The sequence below is a fragment of the Crocodylus porosus genome, unplaced genomic scaffold (assembly GCF_001723895.1).
Source record: "Crocodylus porosus isolate Cpor-Errol unplaced genomic scaffold, CroPor_comp1, whole genome shotgun sequence".
NCBI classification, from domain to species: Eukaryota; Metazoa; Chordata; order Crocodylia; family Crocodylidae; genus Crocodylus; species Crocodylus porosus.
The window spans coordinates 86112108-86139340 of record NW_017728918.1 but is presented as its reverse complement, the minus strand read 5'-3'; the positions used below and the strand labels follow the sequence as shown (position 1 = coordinate 86139340).

The 27233-nt window shown below is 40.4% G+C and overlaps 1 protein-coding gene across 5 annotated transcripts in view; it reads right to left on the bottom strand.

Moving 5' to 3' along the window:
• The window catches only part of SOBP (sine oculis binding protein homolog), a 161689-nt gene extending 134462 nt beyond the window's left edge, over nucleotides 1-27227 (bottom strand). For all 5 annotated transcript variants that reach the window (XM_019537852.1, XM_019537855.1, XM_019537856.1 and 2 more), the window contains exons 1-3: nucleotides 26850-27227; nucleotides 13631-13769; nucleotides 11017-11202 (exon numbers count right to left, since the gene is read on the bottom strand). In XM_019537852.1, coding sequence (XP_019393397.1) covers nucleotides 11017-11202; nucleotides 13631-13769; nucleotides 26850-26945 — 421 coding nt within the window. In that variant the 5' untranslated portion in view covers nucleotides 26946-27227. The remainder of the gene's footprint in view (nucleotides 1-11016; nucleotides 11203-13630; nucleotides 13770-26849) is intronic.
• Nucleotides 27228-27233: the final 6 nt, after the last annotated feature.

The window sequence follows — 27233 nt, the reverse complement described above, 5'->3', positions numbered from 1 at the left end:
ACAATATGCATTTGTTGCAAGAAAAAGAAGAAATGAAAGAGGAAAGAAAGAAAAAGAAAGAAAGAAAAATGTCAATATCAGAATGGGTTTTATTAACAGGAGTGTCACCTGCAAATCAAGGGAAATGATTCTTCCACTTCATTCAGCATTAGTGAGGTCTCAGTTTATATACTTTGACCAGTTTGGGGCATTTCAAACAAAACAAACTGGAAAGAGCTCAGCAGGAAGTGTTCACCCGTCTGTTTGTGATCAAAGCCCTCCTAACTCATATTTACAAAAGCCCAGCCATTTACAATTACATAATATCCTTGCTCTTCCTTTCCTATGCCCTTAAGAAATCCCATGAGAAGCTGACCATTAAAGCAAGGATGCTTCTTTCTATTAAGCATGGCAGTAAAATACTCATACTTCCCAAGCAGTAAGGGAACAGTTTCAATAGAGGCCCTTTTGAAGCCTCAGACTTCCATCATGAAAGTTTCTTGTGTACCTTTGACTTCTCTTAATGCAATTTATCAGGTGAAATCAAGAAAGAGAGCCTGCACAGTGCGACCAACAATCTCTCTACACACCACCAGCAGGTGCTCCACAGAGTGCAGTTTAAAAAAAGCCTATTTTTAACTGTTTCCTTAGCTTTGAGCAAATAGCACTACCTGATAAAAGCACATAAAATCAAATCTCTGTACAAGTGCAGAACCAAATACCATGGACCATGTAATAGGGGCAAGATTTAAATTCCCAGTGTCATGCATTTTTTCCTCCTATTCATCAGTTACCATCTGCACATATACTGAAAATATTTTCACATATAACTTGTGAAATTATTTCATAGGTACTTTTCATTACAACATATTAACCTAAATGATTAGACAAGTAGAGTGCAACCAGTGAATAGTCCAGCCACTTCTACAATTACAAATCAACAGCACAGAGAATTAAAAAGTATTAACTAAGTTTGTGTGTGGTAAGAAGAATCAGAAAGTCATGATTTAATTTTGTTCTTTGCCTAAACACAATACAGAATAATCCAAAAATACAATCCAGCAGTATTTCAAAGTGTCCAAAGAAATCAAGATTCCCATTAGTTTATCATAGTTCTGCATTTCATGATGAGACCTATTTAAAAAATATATCTTTATCAGACTCCTGCCTCTTTCACAAAAATGCAGCAAGTGTCAGGATCTAGACCAGGAGTGGGCAAAATGTGGCCCGCAGACCAGATGCAGCCCGCCAGGTCATTCTATCTGGCCCACGGAGCCTCTAAAAAATTTGGAATGTTAATATTTATCTGGCTCTGGGTGCTTGTCATGTGGCCCTCGATGGCTTGCCAAAACTCAGTAAGCGGCCCTCCACCCAAAATAACTGTCCACCCTTGAGCTAAAACCCTCAATGTGAAATGTGTAGCAAGTAGGCAGAAAAGAAAAGAATCTCAAATTAAGCTTTTTCAGACAGTTTAGCAATCCTCAATCTTTTCTAAACCCTTTTCTATTGTTACAGTTGTCCTTGTCTATAATAGGAATGCTTTGCCCTTCCATCTCCCTTACTGGAAATAGAGCCCTAGCTAAGGCTCAGTCGCCTGTAAGGGCTTTTACTGGCAGAGGAATGTCAGTCACCATCTCACATCCTATCAGGTATAGTAATACTGGATAAAATGTTAGTATACAAATTGGCCTTTATGTACTCATATCACTTTATAGTTGGCAATACATGGATAAAATTTGTTCTGGCAACACTTAAATTGATTTTCCAACTTTTGACTGCTCCTGAAGGGCCTAATTCTGCAAGGTGCTTAGCACCTCCTCAGTGATTATGAACGCACTTAGCACTTATAAATATCAATGGGAGCACTTGCATGAGTAAGACCAGGAAGAGTTGATGCAAAAGCAGTAAACAGTAACAAGTGAGTTTTCAGCACGCTGCCATTTCCTGTAAATAAATGAGGTATTAGAACTGCACATTGCTTCTATTTACTGTTTGAGATCTGAATTTCCAGCCTGTACTTGTGTGAGATGTCACCTTTTCAGGGGAGCTATTCTGGGACTTAAAATGTTGTGTTCTGCCCCTGGGTTATGTCATTACAGGTGGAAGAAGTACTTCCCATCACTGCTGCACAGACAGTGCTTATATACATCTCCTTATGGTTTGTAGCATGTGTAGTTTTCATAATGAACAATGCAATAAACACAGAATGTTTGGAGTGTTAAATCACGTTCCCAAAGGGAGCAGTTTGTATAACAAGATAAAATTATCACATTATAATAACTAAATATGCATCAGGCTAAAGCATGTTTCAATTAATCATCAAAAGTTTGCACCGCCTCTTTAGGTCTTAATCAAGCAGAATATTTAGGACTTTTTTTTCCAAACCAACGTGAAGCAGCTACAAGAAACTGTTCCTCTTAAAACCAATGGGTAGCAGCAGTTTAGGCTAATCATTCTTACATTAAACTGTAATTTTGGAGGGGAGGAGAAGGAACAGAAAGAAGACAAGCTGCACAGAAGAGCAAATCCACCGGGATGAAGGATGGATCCCAACAGACAAGGATGAGGCCTCCTAAATCCTGTTCCACATATCTCTTGACTATAGTATTATATTAAGTTTGTTTTACACTGATGTGTACTCACAGCCCAAACTCTAGTTTAAAAAATTTGGGGAAAATTAAAAGCAGGTAATAGCTCTGATCCTTCAGACTGTAGGTGTTATAGTAATTTCTCCGTGCAGGTAGTCCAAAGGTTTGACTTTCATAATCGCCTTGAACACAAGTAAGCCTGGAAAATTCACAGCTTACTACATTTGTAAATTCTCTTCACTTAACCAGTTTGGCAAAATGAATTCATAAACTCTGGCAGTGAAAGGATTTTATGTCTGCAGAAGAAGTAAAAGGGAAGTTATAAATGGGATTTGGAACCAAAAGGATTACATTTGTGAGGACTGCCTAGGTAAGATACAGAAGCAATGTTGGTGCTTCCACAGTGAACAGGAAAGGCTATATCTGCCATCCAGTACAAAGAGAGTTATGCTTTCTAACAAATGCATAGGAAGGAGATGAATGAATTTTGGCATTCCCTACCCCGCTTGGTAATTTTTTCTCACTCATTCATTCCCTTTCTAGCTTTCCCCTTCCACTTACCTTTGTTTTCTTGGCTTTTCTTTTGCCAATACCTCACCCTCACCTACAAGCAATTCGGAATCCAGCCGTCTCTAATCCACCAAATGATCCACTGATACATTCCTTTAGCCCATTGCTGGGAGATAACTCTGAATTATGTGTCGTTAACTTCAACCTTTCTAACATTTTCAAAACTGTTTTTTTTGTAATGAAAAGAACAACAAACTTATTTTTTCAAGAAATGAAATCTTAGATTAACTCTAGCACCTAAAATGTTAACATTCAAAGTTCATTAGACCTGTTGGAACTTTACAGTTTTCCTAATGGTTAGTTCAAGAGTTACCCTGTTGGCCGCCTCAAAACACTAGTTTTACACTGAAGATGACTGAATAAAACAAATTTGAGTTTTCTCTACCATGCAACTCTAGAGATAAAATATTCTCAAGCAAGTTAGAAAGCTTTCCTAGAGTCATTTTTCACAGTAGCATAACTGGGGTGGTTGTGACCAGGGCAGCAGTCCCAGGAGCTAACTTGGGGGAGGATGGAGAAATAGCAGCCGCCCCCATATCCACACAATCATGCCAACAACAGCCAGAAGTCACCACTGCCCTGCTGCATTCTGCCTACCCTGGGCACCCAGCTGCCTTGTTACGCCTCTGATTTTTCATACACATATGTCCAAGATGTCTTGCCTGACTAACCTTTCAAAAAAAATTTGATTTTTTTTTATGGCACCCATTATTCTAGTATTAAAATACTGAACCTGTGACTAAATGACATGCTTGACAAACCTGAGATACAGAAACAACTTTTATAAAACAATTACTGGAAGAAAGTAAAAAATGGCATATAATGGAAAGCTTGTTACAGCTATAGCTATGCAATAATCACAGTAGTCCTATAAGGGTGTGCTTTTAAAGGTCAGTCTTTTGAAACAGGCTAAACTATTGGTGCAGTAGAGCTTCCACCAAATACTTCATTTGACTTCTCTGGGTTTTCTATATATGATTTAGAAGGTACGCTCTGATGCATAGCTCAGTAAGAATTCAATGTTTAACACAAATCAAAACTGGCATGTAGGGAAGATTTTAAGCATGCAAGCACAGAGACACAGATTACAAATAGAAGTGTGGAAATCCCCTCCTTATTCATCACATCTACTATAAAAATGCATATGTGGACTTTTGTGATCTTCTAAACACAAAGAAAAAAACACTGTGTTCCCCAAAGACAGCAATGGGCTGGAGGCAGAGCGCTGGCACTCAGTAGCATGTTAACATAGTCACACAAAAACAATCTGAGATCAGTGTAAACTGGGTGATGGTATTTCAGAAAAATGAATGTGTCAAAGAATAAGAAAAATAAACTCATAAAAAATACATTTTTCTGCCTGTACAGTACACACATGCCACATGGAAATGGTGGAATAATTCACAGCAGGAAGAGGATGTTTGTTCTCATGATACTAGCTGTAAAATAACACGGCGAGAAGCCCAATAATAACATATAAACCAAAATGTGCAGTTGACCTAATGGGAAAAAATAAGCTATCAAACCAGGAACATTAAAGAGCAGAGAGAACTTCTCCTAAGTTCTCCATCAACCCACACCTCCCAAACACACTCTTAGTATTCAGGTTAATGTGTTCTCAGTAAGTACAAGTAGCACTGAGTCATTCTGAAACTTTTGTCCATCAGCCTCCAGAGTCCAGAGAAGCCTTTTGGATTATTTCCCTTTAATACATTAAGAGAAGAAAACAGATTAATTTCAAACAGAGAAAACAAGAAAGAGAAGTAGCTGAGTAGAGAGTTATTGGCTTGCTAGGAAGTTAAGCTGGCAATACAGAAAATAGTAAAATACTGTTCAGATCACTGGCAATTAGAATAGGAAGAGTTGGAAAATACTGACCAAGGAGCCACAGTATAATAAAATTGAAATTATCTTAATGCTGATACATAACAACATTAGACCTGGTCATCCAGTCTCTAGTTAAGCCTAAATAGTGACTGCAGGACTGGACCTCTTGATGAAATTAATTCCATGAGGAATTTAGATGGTTAACCTTTAAGTTAATTTTTATGACAAGATTATACATCTCTGTTAAAAATCATTTTAAAATTACTTCTGTACCCCTAAATTCCTCTGATTATATTTAAGTATTGATAATTTTGACAGTGCATAATTTTTGAGCCTTTAGGGCAAGGACTGTATCTATTTCTATGAATGACAGTGCACCAACCACAGAGACAGTCAAAGAAGTCATAGGTTCACCCATGCCTAGCAGCTCACCTGGCTAAGGTAGTTAAAGAATACCAGTGTCTGTAGCCAACAGCACACAAAGGAGTGATGTGGCTGGCATCACATCTGGCTGTATTTGATCTCCCATCCAGAATACCCAGGTACCCATTTATAGCTGGGTCAACTGGGATGACCTTTGGCATACATGTGCCCTGAAAAGGGTAATAATAAATCTAAACAATTTAAGTGCACTCATAACAAATTTGTAAACTATCAAACAAATGTTCAGCTATGATAAAGCATATAGCATACTTCTTTCTCTAAATTTCCTTTCGTAATAATTCATCTTAGCATTCAAACAGATTTCTTCCTGTTCCTGAGCTCTTTTACACTTTTTTTCAAATGTAGAGTATTACAAGCTACTTCCAAATTTGTAACATTCTTAGTTCATAGGTATCAGCTTCAGAAATGCTTTTGTTTCTACTTCTGATAAATTTTGGCTCTTGAGATACACCTCCTTCAGTCTGGTGCTCCTTGAGCCCTCAATAATAATATTTTTAAATGGTCAAACACTATGTATTATCTTTTCTTCTTATTCCCTGGTTATTGCACTTACACTTGGTACAACCCATGTCTATAATTTTGAAATTACCAGATGAAATGTGGTGTGGGGAAACAGAACTACACTACTCTAGGGGTTGAAGGACTTAACACTAGCCCCCTCAAAATCTACTCATCATGTCATGAAAATTGCAGGTGGAGGGAATTATGTTATCCCTATATTTTGCCCTCTGGATGCTAGGTCAGCTAAGCAGCAGCCTCTTATCCTCCTCTCCTTTCACTGTTCTTCTTGATGATTCCTTCCCCACTCACTGTAGCATAGCAGGGAGCCAGCTGCTGTTTGAGTACAGTTAAAGTTACTTAAAATAACTGATGTGTTCTGTAAGCCATATGCATATTCCCTGCACCCCTGTGCAAGGGCCAGGAAGACTGGCAGTCTTTGTGCTCTCCTCATACACCACAACAAGGGAAAGACAACCAAAGTTAACCATTAGAATGATCAGGGTACCCAAGGAACTGAAATCTCAGCAAGCATGGAAGCAGTGGGAAGAAAATGTATCGTCTCCTGCCTGTAAAGGCCTGATTCTATTGCTCTTACTCATATGTTTACTCCTACCAAATTACTATGAGTACACTTCTGTGTCACTGAGGTGCAGAATACAAGTTAGTATTTTAGTATGTTTAATACTAGGATAATATATTCTATATGAATATTATTCTCTCCTATTCCTATACTATATCAGGTTGCTACATTTTTATGCCTTTTTATGACAACATTTATTATGAGAAATAAATTCTCTTTCCCTTTTGCTTTGCTTCATAGAACACCAGATTTTTCTTATGCTAGGTAGAACTAATCTGATTGTTCGTGTTATGTTGTTGCAATGTGCTATGCTCAAGGCTAACCCTGAAGACTGTTAGAAGCTGCAACTGGCAAAAAAAAAAAGCAGCTGCCTGCCTATTGGGTGTGGCATTTGTCAAAAATACCATAGTATACTAATTCTATGAAAACTAAACTCACTTGCTATTTGTTCCAGACTGATGTTAATCTACAAAACACTATATGATTTGGGTGCTGGATGAGTCTTTCTTTCCTACCAGAGCAGTGGTGCACACATACACACAAGGTACACTTCCTCATCACTGGAACTGATCTCCCCCACTGAGCTACACCAGCCAGAGTCTGTGGACAGCATAAGACCCATATGCTTTCTCAGGTTACCTCAGGAGGAATTGTGCAGTTACGCATGAGCACTTGGGAGGAAGGGTATATTTGTTAAATTTTCACTACTCCACCCTATTCCCTGGAAGCGTAAGTGTTCACAGTGCATTCCTCAGATACTCCAAAAATTCTCCAGAAGAACCAACCAATCTGCCTTGTGAAACTCTCTAATGACTACTTCCCAATGAAGTCTAGAATACACCTTCATCCTTCTTGGCACTATCAACCATAGTCATAGTTTTGAAATGTTATCTTTCCTTAGCTTCTGTAAGTCTGTCCTCTCCCGGTTCTCCTTCTGTCTCTCCAGTTGCTTCTTCATATATTTCAGAGGCTTTGATTCATCCTTCTCCAACTTTCTGTGGGATTCCAGAGTGCCTTGTCTTGGTCCCTTTCTCTTCTCCCTCTACATGCCTGATATTTAGGTAATGTCATCTACCAAAAGACTCCCATTTGTTTATTGAGAACCCACTGATATACTTCTCTACTCCACACTCCTCTACTCCTCTCTGTCCAAACTAGAACTTACACCTGTTTTCTCAGAGATTTCCTTTTGGATGTCTAGTCTTCAGCTCAAACTCAACACGGCTAAAACTGAACTTCCAATTTATTTCCCCCAAAATATCCTCCCATCCTTTCCTCAGCTATTGTGAAAATTACCCACACTCAGGCCTGTAACTTGGCCAACATTTTCATCTCAGTACCCAGCATAGGTCCTCGCATCCAGGCTAGACCTAACTATTGCAGATTCTTTCTGCATGACATCTCCTATGCATTTCCACAGATAAAACTCTTGTCCCAGTTATCATCTCATGTCTTAATTACTTCAGTATTCTTGCTATGACATCCTTTTCTATAGCCTTGAAAAATGCAATCATCTTCATTCAGAATGCAGTTGCAAAGGTCATTTCCCTTGTCTGTCTTTTGGACTATGTCAACCATCTCTTTGGCATTCCTCCACTGCTGCCTCCTTCTTTATTACATCAAATATAAACTGCTTGTTTTCACCCATAAGGCCATTCATAACCTGTCCCTTCCATATCTATTATCTCTTATTCACTATCTAAATGTCAACTGCTGTCTTAAATGACCAGCGATGCTAGCTTTCTTCACGAAATCATAGAATCAGAGAAAATTGAGATGAAAGAGACCTCAGGAAGCCATACAGTCCATCCACGACAAGATCAACTGTAGTTCACTTGTTCAATTTTTAAACAAAGGCTTTCAAGCTTTCTTCCATACTGCCCTTCATGCCTGGGAGAAGCTCCCTGTAAACATCTGCAATACGGATGCACTGATAGAGATTTTGAGGGCCAATACCGACAGCCAATTTTTAAGAAGGCATAATGAGTGATACAGATCTGATTTCCAATTTCCATTTTCCAATATCCTGTTGTGGTGGAAGGGGAGGGGGAAGGAAAAGGGCACGGAGGGAGCTAATCAATGCCCCCTGTGGTGAGGGAGGGAGTGAGGCTGGGGCAGGCCAGGCAGGGTGGGGTGGGGTGTGGGATGGAGCTGCAGCTCATCTGGGCGGTGTGGGGAGGGAGAGTCTCCCGCTGCTGCGTGTACCCCAGGAGGGCATGGGGCAGCGTATGCCCCCAGATCTGAGCAGGACAGGGGAGGGCAGGCTGCAGCTGCAGGCTGGGGCTATGGGCTCCCCTCCCAGCATTGCCACTACCTGCCCTGAGCACAGTGCGGCCGAGCCCCTCCTGCCAGGAAGAACCCAGCACAGCCCCCAACCCACAGCTGCAGTTCACCCCATGCAGATCCAGAGGCACACGCCTCCCCCCACCATATCCTCCAGGGGTACACACAGCTGTGGGAGCCGCTCCCTCTCCTCATGCCCCCCAGATGAGTCACAGCTCCATCCCACCCTGTCTAGGCAGTGCTTACCACAGCCCCAGCCCCACTCCCTCCATCACTGTGGGGGCATTTATCTGCCCCCTCATGCCCCTCCCCCCCATCCACCACAACAGACTTACCAGCTGCACGCAGCTCTCCAAGCTGCCGGGCTGTGTTCCTTGCTGCCCGTGTGCTGCACTGTGGCTGTGCACACTTGCAGGCATTTATCAGCTAAATTATCAACCACATCAGGCTGATTTCCAATATAGTCAATTTTCTTTATATCAGTGCCGATCCGACATCAGACTGATGTACCTCTAACCTGCAATACTACCAATTATCTCTAAGCATTCCCTCCTTACATTTATCCTTTGCTGAAACACCTCCAAAATATTTGACAGATGGTAGGATATGGGGATGCCAGAGCCACTGCCTATCATGGTGACCACTGTCTCATTGTTTCTTTGTACTTTCCTGTTCATCTTTATTCATCTGAAGTCTCTTATACTTAACTGGAAGCTCTTTAGAATGAAGACTATCTTTTTGTTTTGTGTCTGCATAGTACATACTAGTCCTGCTCAGTGACTAGGGCTCATAAGTGCTATAGTAATACAATTAATACTAATAATAATATTTCCATGTTAATAAAATAAAACAAAAATTTAAGAAAATATTTATACTTTCAGGCCTTCTTTATAGGAAACCGTTTTGGCAGATTCTATTGCTGTAATTCACACAAGAGATGGAATCCCACTCCAATGGTTTGAAATCTTTGGCTGTGCAAAAACGGGGGGGAGGGGGGGAGGACTCAAATAGCTATGGAAATTAGTAAATATGGTACCAAATATAGGAAAAATATTTGGAGAAAATAAACCAAATTTGGTAACATTTGAAAAAAATTATGATGCATTAAAACACTTATCTAATACTAAAATATACTACCATGCAAATTATTCAGGAGGCCAAATGTAAGCTTTCTGTCATACTAGATGTTAACAGCAAACTACATACTGGACCAATATGAAGCTTAAATTTAACTCATAAATGTAAAGCAGAGTGGAAAAGGCCATTCCACAAATGGGTCTGATCCTGCTCACTGTTCTCTCTGAAGTAAGTGAGGCTACACGTAGGTGCAGGGATCTTTCAGCCTCAACAGAGGCTTCAACAGCAAAATACATCACCCTGTTCTTAAACTCTCTAACAAAATTAGGCTGACATTCTTTAATGCATGTTATAGTTTGTATGAGGTCCAGTTCTGCCCCTAATTAAGTCTGGAACACTCCCAGTGACTTTAGCAGCAGCAGCAGGATTGTGCCTGTTGCTACATAAATTCACCAATTACTGCAGTTTGTACAACAGTAAATAATAACATAGCAATTAAACACCCTAGTGTAGCCGTAACAGTTACTTTAGCAAATTATGGTAAACAGCATGCAATGTGGAATAAATCATTTCACAAACTATGTCTGAAAATGCCATGTCAGAAAAATTACTCCTGATAAAAATTTCATGAAAATGTAAAACCTTTCAGCACTGTCTCCTGGGGTAGTTTTTAGATCATATAAAACCTCAAGGGACAATGGTCAGTGATTTCAATAAGAACTAAAGGACAGTTTTCCCAGAATGAGCTTGTTAAGCTGATATAAAGACATGTGATATTGATTTGGCTGTTTCATTTGTTTAGTTGTTTGCTTTGTGGACCCTGTTTTTAATCTAATAATCTTCCATTAATATACTTAAGGACTTTATTCATAAAAGAAAATCTTTTTTTTTTTAAAACAGATGTTGAATGGCTGAGGCAATATAATTCAGCATCCAGAATATTGCAAGCAGTAGACCTATGTACAGTACTTTGCCTGTTGTCAAACACTGACAAGAGCATTACCAGAATATTTTCAAAACATCACTTGTCTTCTTCCTACCTCAACACCCAAATAGGATTACTGTGACATCCTCTTACATATTTTTAAATTGAACCTTTTTACATAATCTAGTAAGGTGATAATAGCTGTCTATTATACTTCTTTTGAAATGTTTGTTATGATTTACCTGCTGGTGGCTTTATGAAAGGTGGTGGAATTAATGGTACAATAATGGGTACACTCCCATGATCCTTTGACCCTGCTGGTGAGTCTGAAAGTCCATTTCCTGTAGCAAGCCCTGGATAGCTTGCGTTTATATTGTACGGTGAAATAACACTGTCCTCAGGTAATTTTGGTTTTGGCAAAGAATTTTCTGTAAAAGAAAAAGAACAAACCATAAAGGATGGCAAAGGTGTTTCTTAGATGCCCCTATATGTTTTTCCCAGTCTGATCATAAAATTACTTCTTCTAAAACAAGAAGAATGGAAGATAAAATGACAATATTCTGCCTCTGCTACATTCTAACAAACTTTAAAAATGTTCATATTTTATCAAAAACAGCATTAAACTGCACTATACTTTTTAAGCAGGCTTACTTTCTGATGCATATTCTCAGTATGTCTGATTTATTCAGTGATCTCACACTCCTGTCTTTGATACCAGTTATGGTATCTTTATGACAATGAATTCTGATGTCTCATATTGTTGATGTGATGTCACTGGATGAATCATGCAAAAGAAATAGATGGCTAAATAAAAGAATCTCCGATTCCACTCCAATAATTTGGAAGCTAGTAATAATGGAGAAGGAAGAAAAAAAGAGCAAAAAATTACTAAAATGTTAGCAAAATATGTATTAAATATTGCCTGTTGTAGCTTCACTTCATTAGACCACCACAGGATTCTTATTTACAGGCATTTATTTGGTATGCTTCCCCTAATTAAGGGATAGGATTAAAATAATATGATTATGATTATAATGTATCACAAAGACAGGAAAGTACTTTTTTCCCCCTAAAGATTCTGTAAGCCAAAGACATCTACCTGGCACAGGTATTTGGCATCTTTGTTTGTAGCATAAAACATATGACTTCTATCATGTGTTTATAATGATACAGATGATCTTATCTTGTTTAAAAAATGAGGGAAATACTTTTAGAATACGCCTGTAAAATATGTCACAAATTTTATTCCACCTAGATTGCAGCCACAAAGCATCCCATGGTAGGTCTATTTTATTAAAATACAAGGAAATAAAAAGCTCTGGAACTAAACTGTCCAACTGGTGATGTGGGTCACATGCAGCCCCTGAAGGGTTAGCATGCAGCCTCTGGGCTTCTGCCCTGATGGCCAGGAGAATGTTGGAATGATGAAGCTAGGGTATGCAGCAAAGAAGGGAGCTCAGCACCCTGCACAGTGAGGGGTTATGTGCTCAGCTGGCTTACAGGGGGAGAGGTGAGGTTCTGTTGTGCATGCTGAAAGTGGGAGCCAAGCTGCCTTGTGCAGTGGGGGTGGGGACTGCCAGTGTAGCATGCATGGCTAGAAGAGGGGGGATCCAGGCTGCCTGCCTCTTGTGTGTGTAGCAATGGGGCACTGGGCAGCCCAAGTAGTAGGGAGCAGGAGTGGGTGCTACACAGCATGCAGACCCCAGATCTGTGGCCCCTGTACCATGGAGTCCCTATGGCATGCAACTACTGGGTCTGTAGTCCCCAGTTGCCTGGAAGTTGGACAGCCCTGCTCTGGAGTATAGAAACAAGTTATTTTATAGATGGCATATTTTAAGTGGAATACAAATACTGGTTACACTGCCAATAATATTATATAGCTAATGATGGCAAACACTGAATTTCTGCATTAATAGTTTATTTTTTTCTTACCTCTACGTTTTTCACCTTTTATCTAGCCCCCTGTTCTCCACTATTGGGCTCTTTGGTGCTCATATCAACACCCACTGAATACAGTGCTGCATGCCTCCAAACCCCGGACACTGCTGATCATATATGCAGCAAAAGGTGGCAGTTCAACAGTGTAAAGCTTCTGTAATTTCCTCTCTTTTACCTCAGCTTTGAGAAACTCTTGTTGGATAAGTCAAGATCCAGCACTTTTCTACTCTTTTACTCTGAAGGAATGTTCTTCTTTTCATTCTGATTGCAATTCCCTATCCATCTGGTGTGGCTGAAGAGTCAAAAGGTAGCAACTGAACTGCTGAACAAAAAAACTGAATCCCATTGTTTAGATTTTGAACAGTTTCATACACAATACATGAAGGTCCAGAAATGTTGACCCCAAACAACCCCCCACTAAACCTTTCTAAAGCACTTGCAGAAAATAATATATTAAAAACATTAGTAAGTACACATTTGTAATACTATTCATGGTTCTTACATACATTCTGAATGTTCTAGTTCCATATCTGACCTTATCAAAAACCCCAGCCCACCAGTTTTGTCAGCAGAAAGGTTCATTAGGCCCTGTCTGCTAAGAAAACATTCTGTCTTTCTCTTGCTCTTTTTTCCCGTTTTTTGGCAGCTCCTTGGAATCTTGGGTGCATGAGTTTCAACTGGCTCAAAAAATGTTACTGTTGGAGATATGTTAGTAAGTGCCTATTAGCTGTTGTTTTGCTAAATGCTGCATTCTTGCATTTGATTGGTTTCTGCTTACTGAAAGGCACTGTCAGAAATGTATATTTAAATCAGCCTCAGAGTAAGCAACAAAACATGAATCCTAGTACAAGCCAATTCTGGCAGGTTGAGATAGTTAATCCTTCTTTGCATGAACAAAGGAACATTAAATGTCATTACCTTTGAGAACAGAAATGTGCTGCCGACTCTCCCCATCTGCAGAGTAGTTCCTGAATTCGATATCTTCTCCATCTTTCAATTCAACCTTATCATAACCATACCAGCCAAGGAGCTCATTCATAGTGTTTTCTGCAAAGTTCTGAAAGAGAAGAATTACCTACTTATTTATGTAATCAATAATCATTTGGAATGAAGAGAGGCATGCATAAATCGAATTCTATTTGCAATGCACCATGAACTGCCAGGTTTGTCCCACCTCCTCCAGAATAATGTTCATTTTTCAAGTCAAGTATATAAAATGTAATGTATTTAAATCTCAGAATGACATGCATAATTATGACAGACCTTCATACACTTGTCATTTAAACAAAATAAGGAAAACAGAGGGTTATTTATGAAGGAATATGTCAGAATTTCAAGCCAGTAATATTTTTAGCATATAGTCCTCAAAAAGTCTGTCTCATTATACTATAACATATTTAAGAGTACAGCAGGGAATTAATAGAAAACAAAAAATTTTTTCAGCTAACAGTTAGTTGATCTCACTATGCTGCAGTCATTTCAAATGGAATAAATTACTGACACAGTTATGATTCCTTGAGGTGGATACAAAACAGATCAAATAAAATCAGTGAAGACACCTTTAAAAATATTACAAGCCATTACATAATTAAAGCGTTTTGGAAATCTTATCAAATAATAAAAATATCTATTTAATTTTTTTTAAATTATATACAGTATATATTCAGGCTGCAGCTGGAGTACTGTGTCCAGTTCTGGGCGCCACATTTCAGGAGGGATGTGGAGAACCTGGAGAGGGTCCAAGGGAGGGCCACTCGTATGATTGAGGGCCTCCATGGCCAGCCCTATGACAAGAGGCTGAGGGACCTGAATCTCTTCAGTCTCCGCAAGAGGAGACTGAAGGGGGATCTCGTGGCTGCCTACAACCTTATCAGGGGCCAGCAGCAGGGATTCACAGAAAGTCTGTTCACCAGGCCCCCCCTTGGAGTCACCAGGAACAATGGCCACAAGCTGAGGGAGAATAGGTTTAGGTTAGATATTAGGAAGAACTACTTTACTGTAAGGGTGGCCAGAGCCTGGAATAGGCTGCCCAGAGAGGTGGTGCTCTCACCTTCCCTGGAAATCTTCAAGAGGAGACTGGATAGAGGCACCTGGCTGGGGTCTTATGACCCCTCCTACCCCCAGTGCTCCTTCCTGCCCATGGCAGGAGGTCGGACTCGATGATCTGTCTAGGTCCCTTCCCACTCTTTGATTCTATGATTCTAGTTGTTTAGAAGCATTTTGCAATTTTGTAACACCTCATTTCAAAACTATCCAGAAACAGTAATCTCATTACATTTAATTTTTGCGTGAAATTACAGCACATTGAAGTTTATATCCCTTAATTTCTATTTAAAAAAATACATACTTCAGGCTATGTGTCAACAAATATTTCTGTAGGAACTGCTAACCTTCAGGCCAGAGTTTCAGTCCAGTAAGTTTAACATTTTGCAATCAGGTGGCAATATTATATGACATGCAGTGGTGTTACAGAGCTATTAATATGTGGATTTAGAAAACAAATGGCTGTATGAATGAATGTCCCTTCATTGATCATTTTGAAGAGATATGGTGACAAATCTGGAATAAAATGTAAAAGCCACGGTTACAGTATTTCCATTTGTTCTCTTCATCTCTTATCAACCTCTTTTCAACATCAGTTTGAAAATTAATTTTAGTACAAGAGCTAAACATCTGTAAAAGTCTTGATAGAGAAGCACTATGATTCTGATGACTGGCACAAAACCATAAAGATATGACACTCACTCAGTACCAAACAAATGGCATATGTCAAATCTGTAGGTTGCTAGATTTTTATCTAGTATCCATTTAAGTTCAGTGTTCAAATGGAATCCACGTGGGATGGCACAGCACACTAGTACTTAAAAAAATCCAGCAGAACAAGTCATGATTGCTTTAGCACTCATATCAACAACAGACATTCAGCTACACAATGTCACATTAGGATCTCACGGCTTTTGCTCATTCTTCATGTCCATATTACCACGGATCCGGATTTTCCATTTCCCATGGAAAAACGAAAAAAAACCATGGATTGACTGAAAAAAAACGTAGATTTTTCATTTTAACACAGAAACACATGGATTTTCCACTTTTGCAAAGAGCTCTCTGCAGGCTGGCAAAGTTCCAGCCTGCCAGGGGCTGAGGGGAGTGAGAGAAGGTCAATCAGGGAGAAGCAGGGATTGAGGCCCCCATAAAGTGGGAGGAATGGAGGGAGTTGGGCAGGGCTGGCCCAGCCAGGTGGTACATGGGGCCCAGGGCCAATGTAAGGCCACAGGGCCTGGGGTGGGGGGGGGGCAGGCTGGGACCACAGGTGGCTCATCCGGCGGTGGGGGGCTGGCTTCCCACTGCTGCGTGCAATCCAGGGCGGCCGAGGGGAGCACATACCCCCCAAATCTGTGTGTGGAGCAGGCACAGGCTGCCTGCTGCAGGCTTGGGCTCCCTGCCCTGCTGCCATCCCCCTGGGGCCTCCACAGCCTGGTGGGCAGTACCTAGCATGGTAGGGCAGCTCACTGTTGCTGCAAGCCCCGCACTGCCCTGGTGAAGCGTCCCCAGCTCAGCCAGCAGCAGCAAGGGTGGCAGTGTGGAGCTGTACCCCTTGCCGCTGCCAGTTGGGCAGGGAGTACTTTGCCACAGTGGCACAGAGCTCCCAGCAGTGGCAATGAGCTTCCCCGCCTGGCCCCAGTCTGTCCTGCCATGCCAGGTCCCACCTGCTGGACTGTGGAGGCCCCAAAGGGAGGGTAGCAAGGCAGGAAGCCCAAGCCTTCAGCAGGCAGCCTGCATCTGCCCCCCAGCATGGACTCCATTTTAAACATGGATACTAGGGTTTTTAATCAGCGAATTTATAATCGGAGAGCTTGCATTTTTAAACAAAGAAAACCAGGATCCCTGCACATTACATAGCTATTCTTTTCATACACTGACTACTTTAAAGCAAGTGTGCAAGAAATCCCACAGTCCTGGTCCAGGCCAAGCAACTTTGATAGCCCTGCTTTAAAGCACTTGTAAGCAAAAAAGACGAGAACTTCGTACTTTTCCAAGAGTGCTACCTGGGCTATTTTGCTAAGCAACTGTTTCGTAGAAACAAGAATAGTACTCACATTGTACAGAGACTGCTCTGCACGTTTTTTCCCTCTTTCACTTTTGCGTCATTCCTTTCCAGAGGCACATGAACTTCAGCAATGTATTCTTCTGCAAACTTGGACTTTACATTTTATGAACAGCTTCAAAAATACATATAGCAGCAGCCCACTATGTTTGACTTTTGTCACTATTCCAGTTTGTAACAAATAGCAAAATAATGTCATGAGTTCAGTACCAAAACTGACTACCAACTGTGAATTGAATAGGAATATTTCCACAATACTTAAAAAAAAAATCCTTCATGTTATTTTAAATACATTTCCCTTACAATGCTGATACCCCAAACACAATGGCACTGTGTAAATACAAATGGAAGCTGACTAGAAATTGAAAGTGAAACTACATACACCAGATTTGCCCCAAATGCAGCCTCTGAAATTAACAGGTCTTGGGGCTCCTGTAATGTAGCCTTAAAACTGCACCCTTCCTTTGGTTTGCTAAATTTCAGCTACATAAACATAGGCCTGAGAGACTGATCTCTCACTAAGGACTCTATCCTGTCTGCCCTAACTTAAACCCAATGAGACCCAATTAATTCCAATGGCTCCAGATTTGTCTCCTGTGGATGCTTTGTATTTTGTTTGCGTTGTTTATATTCTTACCCGTTGAGAAATTTCTAATTAGGTGTCAAGACACATGTAAGTAGAGGCTCTATATACTTGTACTTTATTTTTAAAGTGTATGTAAATATATATGATTAGTTGCAGACTTTAATTTCCAGTCAAGTTGATAGCTAAGCTTTTATTATTACGAAGATTAACTGAAGAAGCCTACTTACATTGTCCAAGCCAAGTGAAGTGCAATAAATGAACAGCATAATAGTGTAAATTAGATGAGATTGTTAAATTATTTTATTTTTGATAAGGCTAAGGGTCATATCCTGTTTCTAAAAGTCAGTAGGATTTTTATAAATAATTTCTATGGGAGCAGTATTACTTACTGCCTGTAGGTCCTATGTTATTGGGAACAAAGTTAAAGAATTTTCTTAAAATACATTAGTTTGCCTTGACAGGGTCCTTTTGAAAAAACACTCTCTGTAATTTATCTTATGTATTATAGCAATTATTACTATATTTAAGAGAGTTCTGTTTCAGCAACTACAGCTTGTCCTCACTGCATAAACTGATGGCAGAGAGATGGTCCATACCCCAAAGAGCTTAGAGGTAAAGTTTACTAGTTCTTTCATGCTTTTTTGCATGTTGTCACTTGCACATGGGATGAGCTCCCTGACATTGACCGCAAAAAGAATGCTCCTTTAAACACTTTTTTGGATGCCTGCATAATCTTGAAAATGGTTAGGCTGCTAGTACACTGAGACCATTCAGTGGTCTCATGGCTCCCTTGTACTCCCTCATCTATTTGCATCCATCAGTTATCTCTTCGTTTACATGGCGGCATTTTGAATGGATATAATTTGGGAGAAGAGGGTAAGAGCAGATTTGCGGTGAGCAAATTGCTGGCAAGTCCAGGTGCAAAAGAAGGGCCTGAATAAGAATGTCTTAGCTGTGTGGATAGATAGGAAGGGCCAGATTCTGGAGACATCAAACTAAAGGATGGGGGCAAGACCTAGGAACAACTTGGATGTGCAATATTAAAAAAAGGAATGAGTCAAGGATGTACTAGGTGACAATCCTTGTAGAAGGGGGAAGTTTGTTGGTGTTTTTCACAGTGTTTGAGAAAGAAGAAATTGGAAATATTCAAAGGAAAATCAAGATTTCCATCCTGGCTACGTGCAAGTAGACACTTGGATGAGATATTAGGAAGACAGCTGAGATTCCAGCTTGACAGAAGAAGACAGGTAGAAGGAAGGGTATTAACACAAGCTTTGGTGAGCCCAAGCTCAAGTCCAGAGTGAAGATGTAGACCTGTTAGTTGATAGCATAAAGATTCTCAGAGATATTTAAAGCCATAATGAGGAGGACAGAGTTTGAAGACAACAGAGGCAAAAATGCATGTCTATGGAACCCCAACACAAGAGTTGGGGAGAGGAAGATTCTGTAAACACAAAACTGAAGGAGCAGCTACAGCTTGGTAGGTTGAAGGAGTGGAAGGAACCACAAAAGACAATGAAGGACAAAGGAATCAAGGAGAAGCACGTGATTAACAACATAAAAGGCAGTCAACAAATTAGGAGAACAATGGATGTGTTCTAAGCATAGGTCAGGAATTGGTCAAAGACTTTGATGAAAACCATTTCAGTGGAGTCAGCAAAACTCTGATTGGAGGCAATCCAGGGCCAAGAACAAGAAATGTCACATGAGTTCAGAAGTATCTGAGAGGGAGAGCTGAGACAATAGTTGGAGAAAGAAGTGGAACAAAGATGGTCATTTTTATCACTAGACATATTCAAGTTTTTAGCTAGTTAGCTCTCACAAGCTATGGTGGCAAACAAGCCATGGTAGCATGGAAACAGCTTGAGCTGCAAAACCTGCTTGAAAAGCTGGGTAAACATTTGAGTAGTTATCTGGCACTGAGCTCCATGCTATATAGTAGCTACACTGTTAGAGGTACCTGAACTACTTAGTTTAAAGCTAGCTCAGGGATGTTTGCATATACAGGCAGTCCTCAGACTCGCAACACAACTGGTTCCTGAAAACCACGTCTTAAGTCAAAACATTGCAACTCGGAACCAATTTTCCCATAGGAAACAATGTTATAATGGGGGATTGGTTCCTGAACCAAGGCCCTATTTTCACCAGAAATAACCAAGAATTTTGTACTCAATCAATTATAGATGAGTCATATAGCTATATTAATGTATTCATAATGTAAATAACAATCATATTGATTTGGAAGGACTTCTTTGAGGTGACTTTACTGGACTTTTTGAAGGCTGGAGTCTTCTCAGGAGTCTTGGGTGCAGGTTTTTCTGGAGTATTGTCTGCTTTTTTAAAGAAAGTGTCCAAGGAAGTTTGGTCAGATGTTCTCCAGGGAGACGGGTGACGCAGCGAACTTGTTTGCTGACATGGTGTGGCGTCGGATCAAGCATTGTAAAGTTGAAACTGACGTCATAAAGTTGAAACAGGGTGTCAATTTATAAACAATGTAAGTACAAAACGTAACTCGAAACATTGTAAGTTGAGGACTGCCTGTATCAAAACCTGTTGGTACTGAGAGGAGAAAGGAGGGAAGAGGGAGAAATCAGGGAGAGGAGGGGAAACAGGAGAGAGCAATAGCATAATAAGGTGTCAGGGGGTAACTGGGTCACCAGCCTCAAGCACTGACCCTAGTGGGGACACAAAAAACAGTAGAAACTGTGCTGCTGCCCTGATCACTGCTCCCACTACTAGCAGTGCAGCCAGTGATGCCACCCCATGAACTTCTGCTACCGAGGATGTTCAAGCATCCAGTTACATATCTGGGAGAGACTAGGAGCAAGAAGATCAGGAAATGAGAGGCTGTAGTTTCAGGATAGGAGGAAAGAAATATATGAGGCACGGCACAAAGATAGGGGGAAAAGAAATGTGGAAAGAAAAAAAAAGAGAGAAGAGGGAGTGAGGTCCTGTTGAATCTAGTCAAATTTCTGCCTAAAGAAGTTATCTAGATCAGTTTGCTTTATTTTGGATGAACACCCTAAATAGAGATGTCACAGGTGACCCGTGATGCCCAAATACATCTGCCCAAAAAAAGACTGAATACCCATGCCTGCTTGAAACACAGTTATGGCAAATGCAAGCCTTTGACACATCACTAGAAAGCCACAGCAAAATAGACCTTGATACATAATTGAGTTGCATGAGGTAGAGACTTTTCTGTTTCAAAATAATTCTTTGCATCCCTCTGACACTTTCATATGCAGTTTTCAGAGGGGTATTCTGAACATGATGGCAAAGTTCACTTGACCAGGGTAAAGTCAGCATAAACAGATTTTATCCTGAAGAAATACATGGGGGAGGAGGTCAAGGTGATCCATTCCTAACCCCAGACCAACCTTTGGGACTATATGTACAGCTGTTCCTTCAGCCACACAACAGAAACAGTGATTCTCTGACTTCTGTGCCCATATAATAAAATCATGGCATTCTCATCCAGTACATTTATATACTAATAATGTCCACTCTGACCCATGTCAATCTAGGATGGAACTTGCTCTCTGGCATGTAGGCTACAGCTGAACTGCCCTCTCATGGGACTGGCATGGTTTAAAAGGCCTGATACAGGTTCACCATCCAAGGGTGAAACTCATCAATAATTGATTAGGTCTTTCTTCTGAAATTACATGCAACAGCACGGATTCTTAGGTCCACAGAGACCTACTGAACTGCAGTGGAATTCTGTATGGGAGACTGTGCTACTAGATTTGATTGTAGGATCAGGGCCTTAAACTTCCCCACAACAAGAAGTTCGGAATGTTTATTTCACAGTGGGTAAGCTGAGGCACAGGCAAGCTAAACGATGCCCCTGATCACACAGTGAAGCACTAACAGAGCTAAAATTTGAATGCAGAAGTCCTAACTCCACATCCCTTTTTGCTCTATTAGACAACACTCAGTCCTTTGTCACGTACCCTCTACCCATTTTCCCAAATCTTTTGTTCTAACATTGATAACCTCTTGAACTGTACTTCCAAGTGCCTTGGAACAGTCAAATTGTATGGGAATGTTAAGGCCAAGTCTCCTGGAATACTTTAGCTGATGGTGCGGGTGCGCAGCTGTGTGCTATCACAGCTGTTTAACTGCTATAGATTTTACTAAGGTTTGCAATAGAGTCATCTCATCTTTACCAGAGGAACTGGTCTTAAATTGCTGTAGTATTCCAGAGGCCCTTAGTTATATAATACCCCAAGGTCTTCAGCTCCTAATGTATGTTGATTCTTTTTTGCCCTCAGAAGCCCCAAGCTGTGCATCACCATCTTGCTATGGTGTACAACTTGCATGTTTTAACTGTATCATTTCCTTATTCTTGTACTGCACATAAATACTCTTCCATTTCCCTCTTAGAAAAACTGGATTATTTTTATTGTCAGTAGTAATAGTATTGTTGTTGTTGTTATTTTAGTTAGTTTTGTGAACTACATCTTACTTCCACAAAATCTTCTTCCTTCTTTCTATGATTAGGACGTGGTATTTTATACAGTACAATTTCCCTCATTCTTTATGAGACTGACACTGGTTTTAGACCACAAAAAAATTATCACCTTTTACACTAATTCCCTTTTCAGGATTCATTTCATTGTAATAATATACATAAGATGATCTTGCATTACAAAGCAAAGCTTTCCCAAATTTTTACTTATTGCTATATTTTAAAACAAAACTGTGCTTTTCTTTCCATTTTATATCTATTGCCTCTCCTTCTTTGTGAAATTTATTCACAGGGGGCAAGGCTTGGCTACATAGAGTGAGGCCTGGCAAACAGAGGCAGGAAACGCAGAAAAAAAATGGGTCTGTCAGACTCATTTTCTTTTAGGTTTTACTGCTGAATGTTTATATCAGATTTTGGAGGAAGCTTCCATTTCCTTACATGAGTGACCTACTGGATGTACAGTGAAAAAGAATTAACTTTTTACAAGTCTATAAAGGAAATAAAAATGTGGATATATTCACAACACAACCTAGATTGGTTTTTAATAGCCCTCTTTGCTCAAGTTTGTTTCCACCATCTTGCATTTGATGACTACACAGCTTTGCTGTCATCCAGAAACATTTCTGATCCTTTTACGAATGTCCCTGTTCTGCCCCACTCATGTATTAATGTTGTGATGTGGCCTTCATCCACCTCATGTATACAAGTACTTAACACAGTTAACTGTTACTCCACTTAAGAAAATAGGTGAAGTACATTCAAACAAATAATGCAATTCACTTTGTAGCCAACCTGTAAAATTACTTCCATGCAGGCTCCATAAAAAACAAAAACAAAATCTTCCTGAAATAGGACAAATGAGAAGGTCTTTCTCTTTTTTTCCTTTGATAAATAAACATCTTTTTGTCTGTCAGAGGAAAAGGAAGAGGTTTCTTTGGAATCTTTTTAATGTTTACCGTTATCTGTCTCCTTCTGAGAGTAGTCAGAGTTGCAGTGTCTATCCCACTGCTTTCCCATTTTGACAGTGGTCTTTTTAAATGTCAAAAGGGGAATATTAAAACACTACACTGAATAATCTTTTGATGAGTTTACTATTAAACTATAACAGATGGGGCTGTCTTAAGCTCTAGGCATCAGAAATTAAGCCCAGTTTTAGATACAAATTACTTACTGAGAATATTTATAGATGGTAAACTTCTTGGAAGCAGTCCATTAAATTATAACACAGATTAATCACTAACTTTTCAAAAAGTCAAAAGCATAGATAAATTAAGTCTTGCTTGTTTAGGAGAGTTTCCAGTGCCATGTATGTGTGCAATCCCATGAACCTATGTTTAATTGTTTTTAAAATGTATTTAAAAGCACCCTTTTCCTCACTCATAAGTTGTACTGTTGTCTGACAGGAACTAAGCACATAAAAGTAAGAGTGCATGTGGAGGCAGAGGAGGACTATAGCTAGTCTCTGTAAACTGTTGTATTGATTAGACTGTAAACATTAAGTTAGTGTTAAAAAGTGTCAGATTGCCCTGATTACATTATACCCTGAATACAGCACATATCATATTATTCACCAAGTACCAAGAACTGCTAAATGACACTGAGTTAATTTTAAAATAACTATTTGGGTTTTCTGGGGGGAAGGAGTAATTCTTAGTTGGTATATGGACAGCACCCATTTCTGAAAATAGCTAGGAAATGTCATATGAGGGGATGAAAAAGGAGTATAAAAGAAAGAAGAATAGGTAAAAAATTAGGGGAATGACAGAAAGAGAGTGAGGGGGGGGAGAGAGATTTATGAAGGTCACTGAAACAAAACAGTTCTATGTGAATATATTTTTCACTGAAATATAATATGGGGAAACTATGCAGAGTCATGTAATTTTTGCACACAATGTTGTATCAAATTTAAATTTGTTACAACCCTCGTGTACATTAGGCTAGTGATAACAAAAATGTAACTTAATATCTGGCATAATGAAACAGCAAGCAACATGAATTTCCAGTCATATTAAAGCTGAGCAGTAAGTGACATAACTGATGTAACACATGAAAACCAAGCAGCTCAGTTTTGGTGATCATTCTTGAGTAAATATGTGACTGTATCAAACATAAAATCTTGAAGGAAGTCTCTGTGATGAGGTAATTTTATTGCTCATTCATAGTGCCTTGCATTGGCTGTACTTAAAATAGACACTTGTACCAATGGCCTTTTTATTACCCCAAGGAAAAAAATCTCATACACACCAGTCCTTTTTCTTTCTGCTAGGAAAGGGAAGCAATTTGATCCAACGTGGGTTGAAATCTGAGTAGGTCACTGTACACCATGATAAAATTCCCTAATCCCTGAGCCAAATTTCCCTGAGGGGGCCCTCCTACTACTCCTTCACTTTCCAAGCTGACTTTTCCATTCCCTCTCTCATCTTTCCCTCCCCTTCATCTCTTTCATTTCCCCTACCTTAAAGCCTTGATATCTGATCTGCTGCTGGTACTCAAGTTACAGTTTTTACAGCTTAGGCTGTCTATTGCTGTATACATTCCTTTCTTTCTGCTCTGCCGTGATTACTTACCAGAGCTTATTTTACACTGGTCCAGATGAAAGCAGTTCAGATGAAGGGAAACAGTCAGGCTGTTTCAGCATTACAGATATAAACCTATACAAGGGCACATTGTGTTCCTTATGTCATCTTGTTGCAAACATTTTATACAGTGTGACCAGTTTATGTTACTGTACTCTTCAGGTTTAAGAAAATACCAATTAAACGTGTGTGTGTGCGTGTCAGGGAAAGCAAGTGACCCTCCCAGGATTTTAGTGTTTTAAGTGGCATAAACATAATTTCTTAAGTACAGCAGGCAATTCTAAGAGCCACCCAGTACCATTAAAAATGGGATCCCCCAGCTTCACAGCACAATGTGCACTCCGAAGTGTGAACTGCTTTGTGAAAGCTTCTGTCCCCTCTCACCTTACCCCAAAACAAAAAGAAAAAAAAATGAGGCTCTGCTCTCAATTCCAGTTCTACCATTCCCTAGTTCCTGAGTTAATTGTTTGTGAGGTTGAAATCAGAGGTTTGTAATGTTAAGCAGTTACCAATGATTAGAAAAAAGGACAAACTTCCTACATCAAGGTGAATGCCAATGCTTAATACCAAAGCATTAGTTTAAAATTGTGTAATTTTTCTCCTTCACACAATGTTGTTTTTGTTTCTTCCTCACCATTTCAGACAAACATCTGTTATACTGTAGGAGAACAACTATCTCCCAAACCGCTGAGTGTGCCTGCAGCCAAAGTAAACAAAACAAACCCAGAGGATCCAGCACAGTCAGCCTTTATATCCAGCCAGGATAACATTTCACATGTTTTGATTAAAATTAGCTAATTTGCAATTCTAGAACCTATGAAACTTAAAAGCTACAATCCATATATATCGCATTCAGCGATGCTTCAGAGGGCCGCAGCCCAATGTGATGGATTCCTGCCCCTTCTTCTCTACCCCGACCCCCAAAGCCTCCAAAAAAAATGAACTAGCTGTGATTCTGGTGAGCGATTCCTGTTACTACTCAGTGCCTATCCAGAGCCCCATCAGAAAAGTAGTCTCCCACCAAGCAATAACATCCCCAGGATTGGAATCCAGAGTGGTTTGATTCTGAAAAGATGCCATTGACATGCAGGGCAGTTCTCCCTTATTTTGTCCAGCCCGGTAATGCTACCCTTGTCCACAATTCCAGTTCTGGTGTGCCACACAGACAACATGAAAAAGAAAGCCTACCTTAACTGGGAGAGAATGCCTACCTCAAATTAGTAATGCAGTTGGGAGAGCATTGTGTTTTCCCATTGAATTTTATGGGTAGAGATCAATGCTATATAACAAAATGGTCTTGTTAATAGATATGCATATATCTGTCTTCCATGTAATATATGTATTATACAGGCATCTGAAATTTTCACAGCACTACTCCACTTACATTTCATTTTCATATGAATTACCCGCTTAAACGACAGCAGTTGCATCTTAGAGTCAAACTATCTTGTTTTAAAATTACTTTGTACAGCAAGTTTAAAAAAAAAAAAAACTAAATAAAAGGAAGTTCAGCTGATGTCCTGCAATACATATGACTTGTCTGTGACTCCAAGGCAGAAGTGTAAAATGAAGACAGGTCAGGGAATAGACGTGTAAAACAGACGCACAAAATGGGATGAGTCCAGCCCAGATAAAATAAGTCCTGCAGTGGGTTTGTCTGTGCAATCGCTGCCATTCCAACATCTGGAGGGGCAGCCTCCAGCGCTACCTCTGGAGCACAGCTGGATTGGCACAGTTTCCCAGCAGAGACAGGACACCCCTCGGAACAATAAATAGGCTTCTAGCAAAACCAGCCCTCGGACAGCCTGCTCTCAACAACACCTCTGCTGCTTTGATTAACTGTTAAGTGAGGCCAGAAAGAAAAGGGGGGGGGGAAGGAGTCCCTGTATCTAAGTACAGAATGATGTGCAGCTCAGACCATAACATTTCACTCTGACAATTTAATTGCACGCCTGCAGCTGGCTACTGGAAAGGAAAGAAAGACACTGCTTTAAAAAGCTGTCCCTTCTTGCTTAACTTTAGCTACCTGGGAGGCTTGGGAGGTGGTGGGGGGTAGACACTGCTCAGCCTCGGCACCCGAGAAGCTGAAAACCCCATTAAGAGTACCTGGGGTAGAGAGGAGGGGGGTTACTTTAATTAATTAATTTTGGGGTTGTTGTGGTTTGGTTTCAAATAAAGAAATCCAAGCCGGTCAATGACTAGGATTTGCAGGCTGTGCATTCGGCTGTTTTCAGCCCAGGAGGCGGAGTTGAGACACATTCAGTGCATCCTACCCACCCCCCCAAAAAAAAAAATGACAAGAGATCCTTTCTTATTTAATTTCCATGCAGGAGGAAGGGGGAGGGGAGAAGGGTGGGGGAAACCCCCCCCCCTTCCCCATCGCAGGCACATACCTTCATCTCTTCATTGATTTCCCTTTTCACCGGGTGAGCCGGCTTCCTGCTTCGTTTATTTTCTGGAGGTCTCCCTTCTTTCTCCATTTCTGCCATTTTTTGTGTCTAGTGGGTAGAGATGAAATGGCTGCTGGTGTTCTGGGGGGGTTGGGAAGGAGAAGAGTGTGCGGGGAGGGGGGGGCTCAGGGCCGGGAGAAGGCGTCAGTGAGTGTCGGAGGAGCAAGCAGCTGTGGGAGGGTCGGGGGATGCAGCCGGGCTGGGTTTTGGATGCCCTGTCGAGTCAGCAGCCATCTTCTGTCTCCCCGTCTGCCTGCATGAGCGAGGAAAAGACCCGTGTGTGTGTGTGTGTGTGTGTGTGTGTGTGTGTGTGTGAGGCAGAGGGAG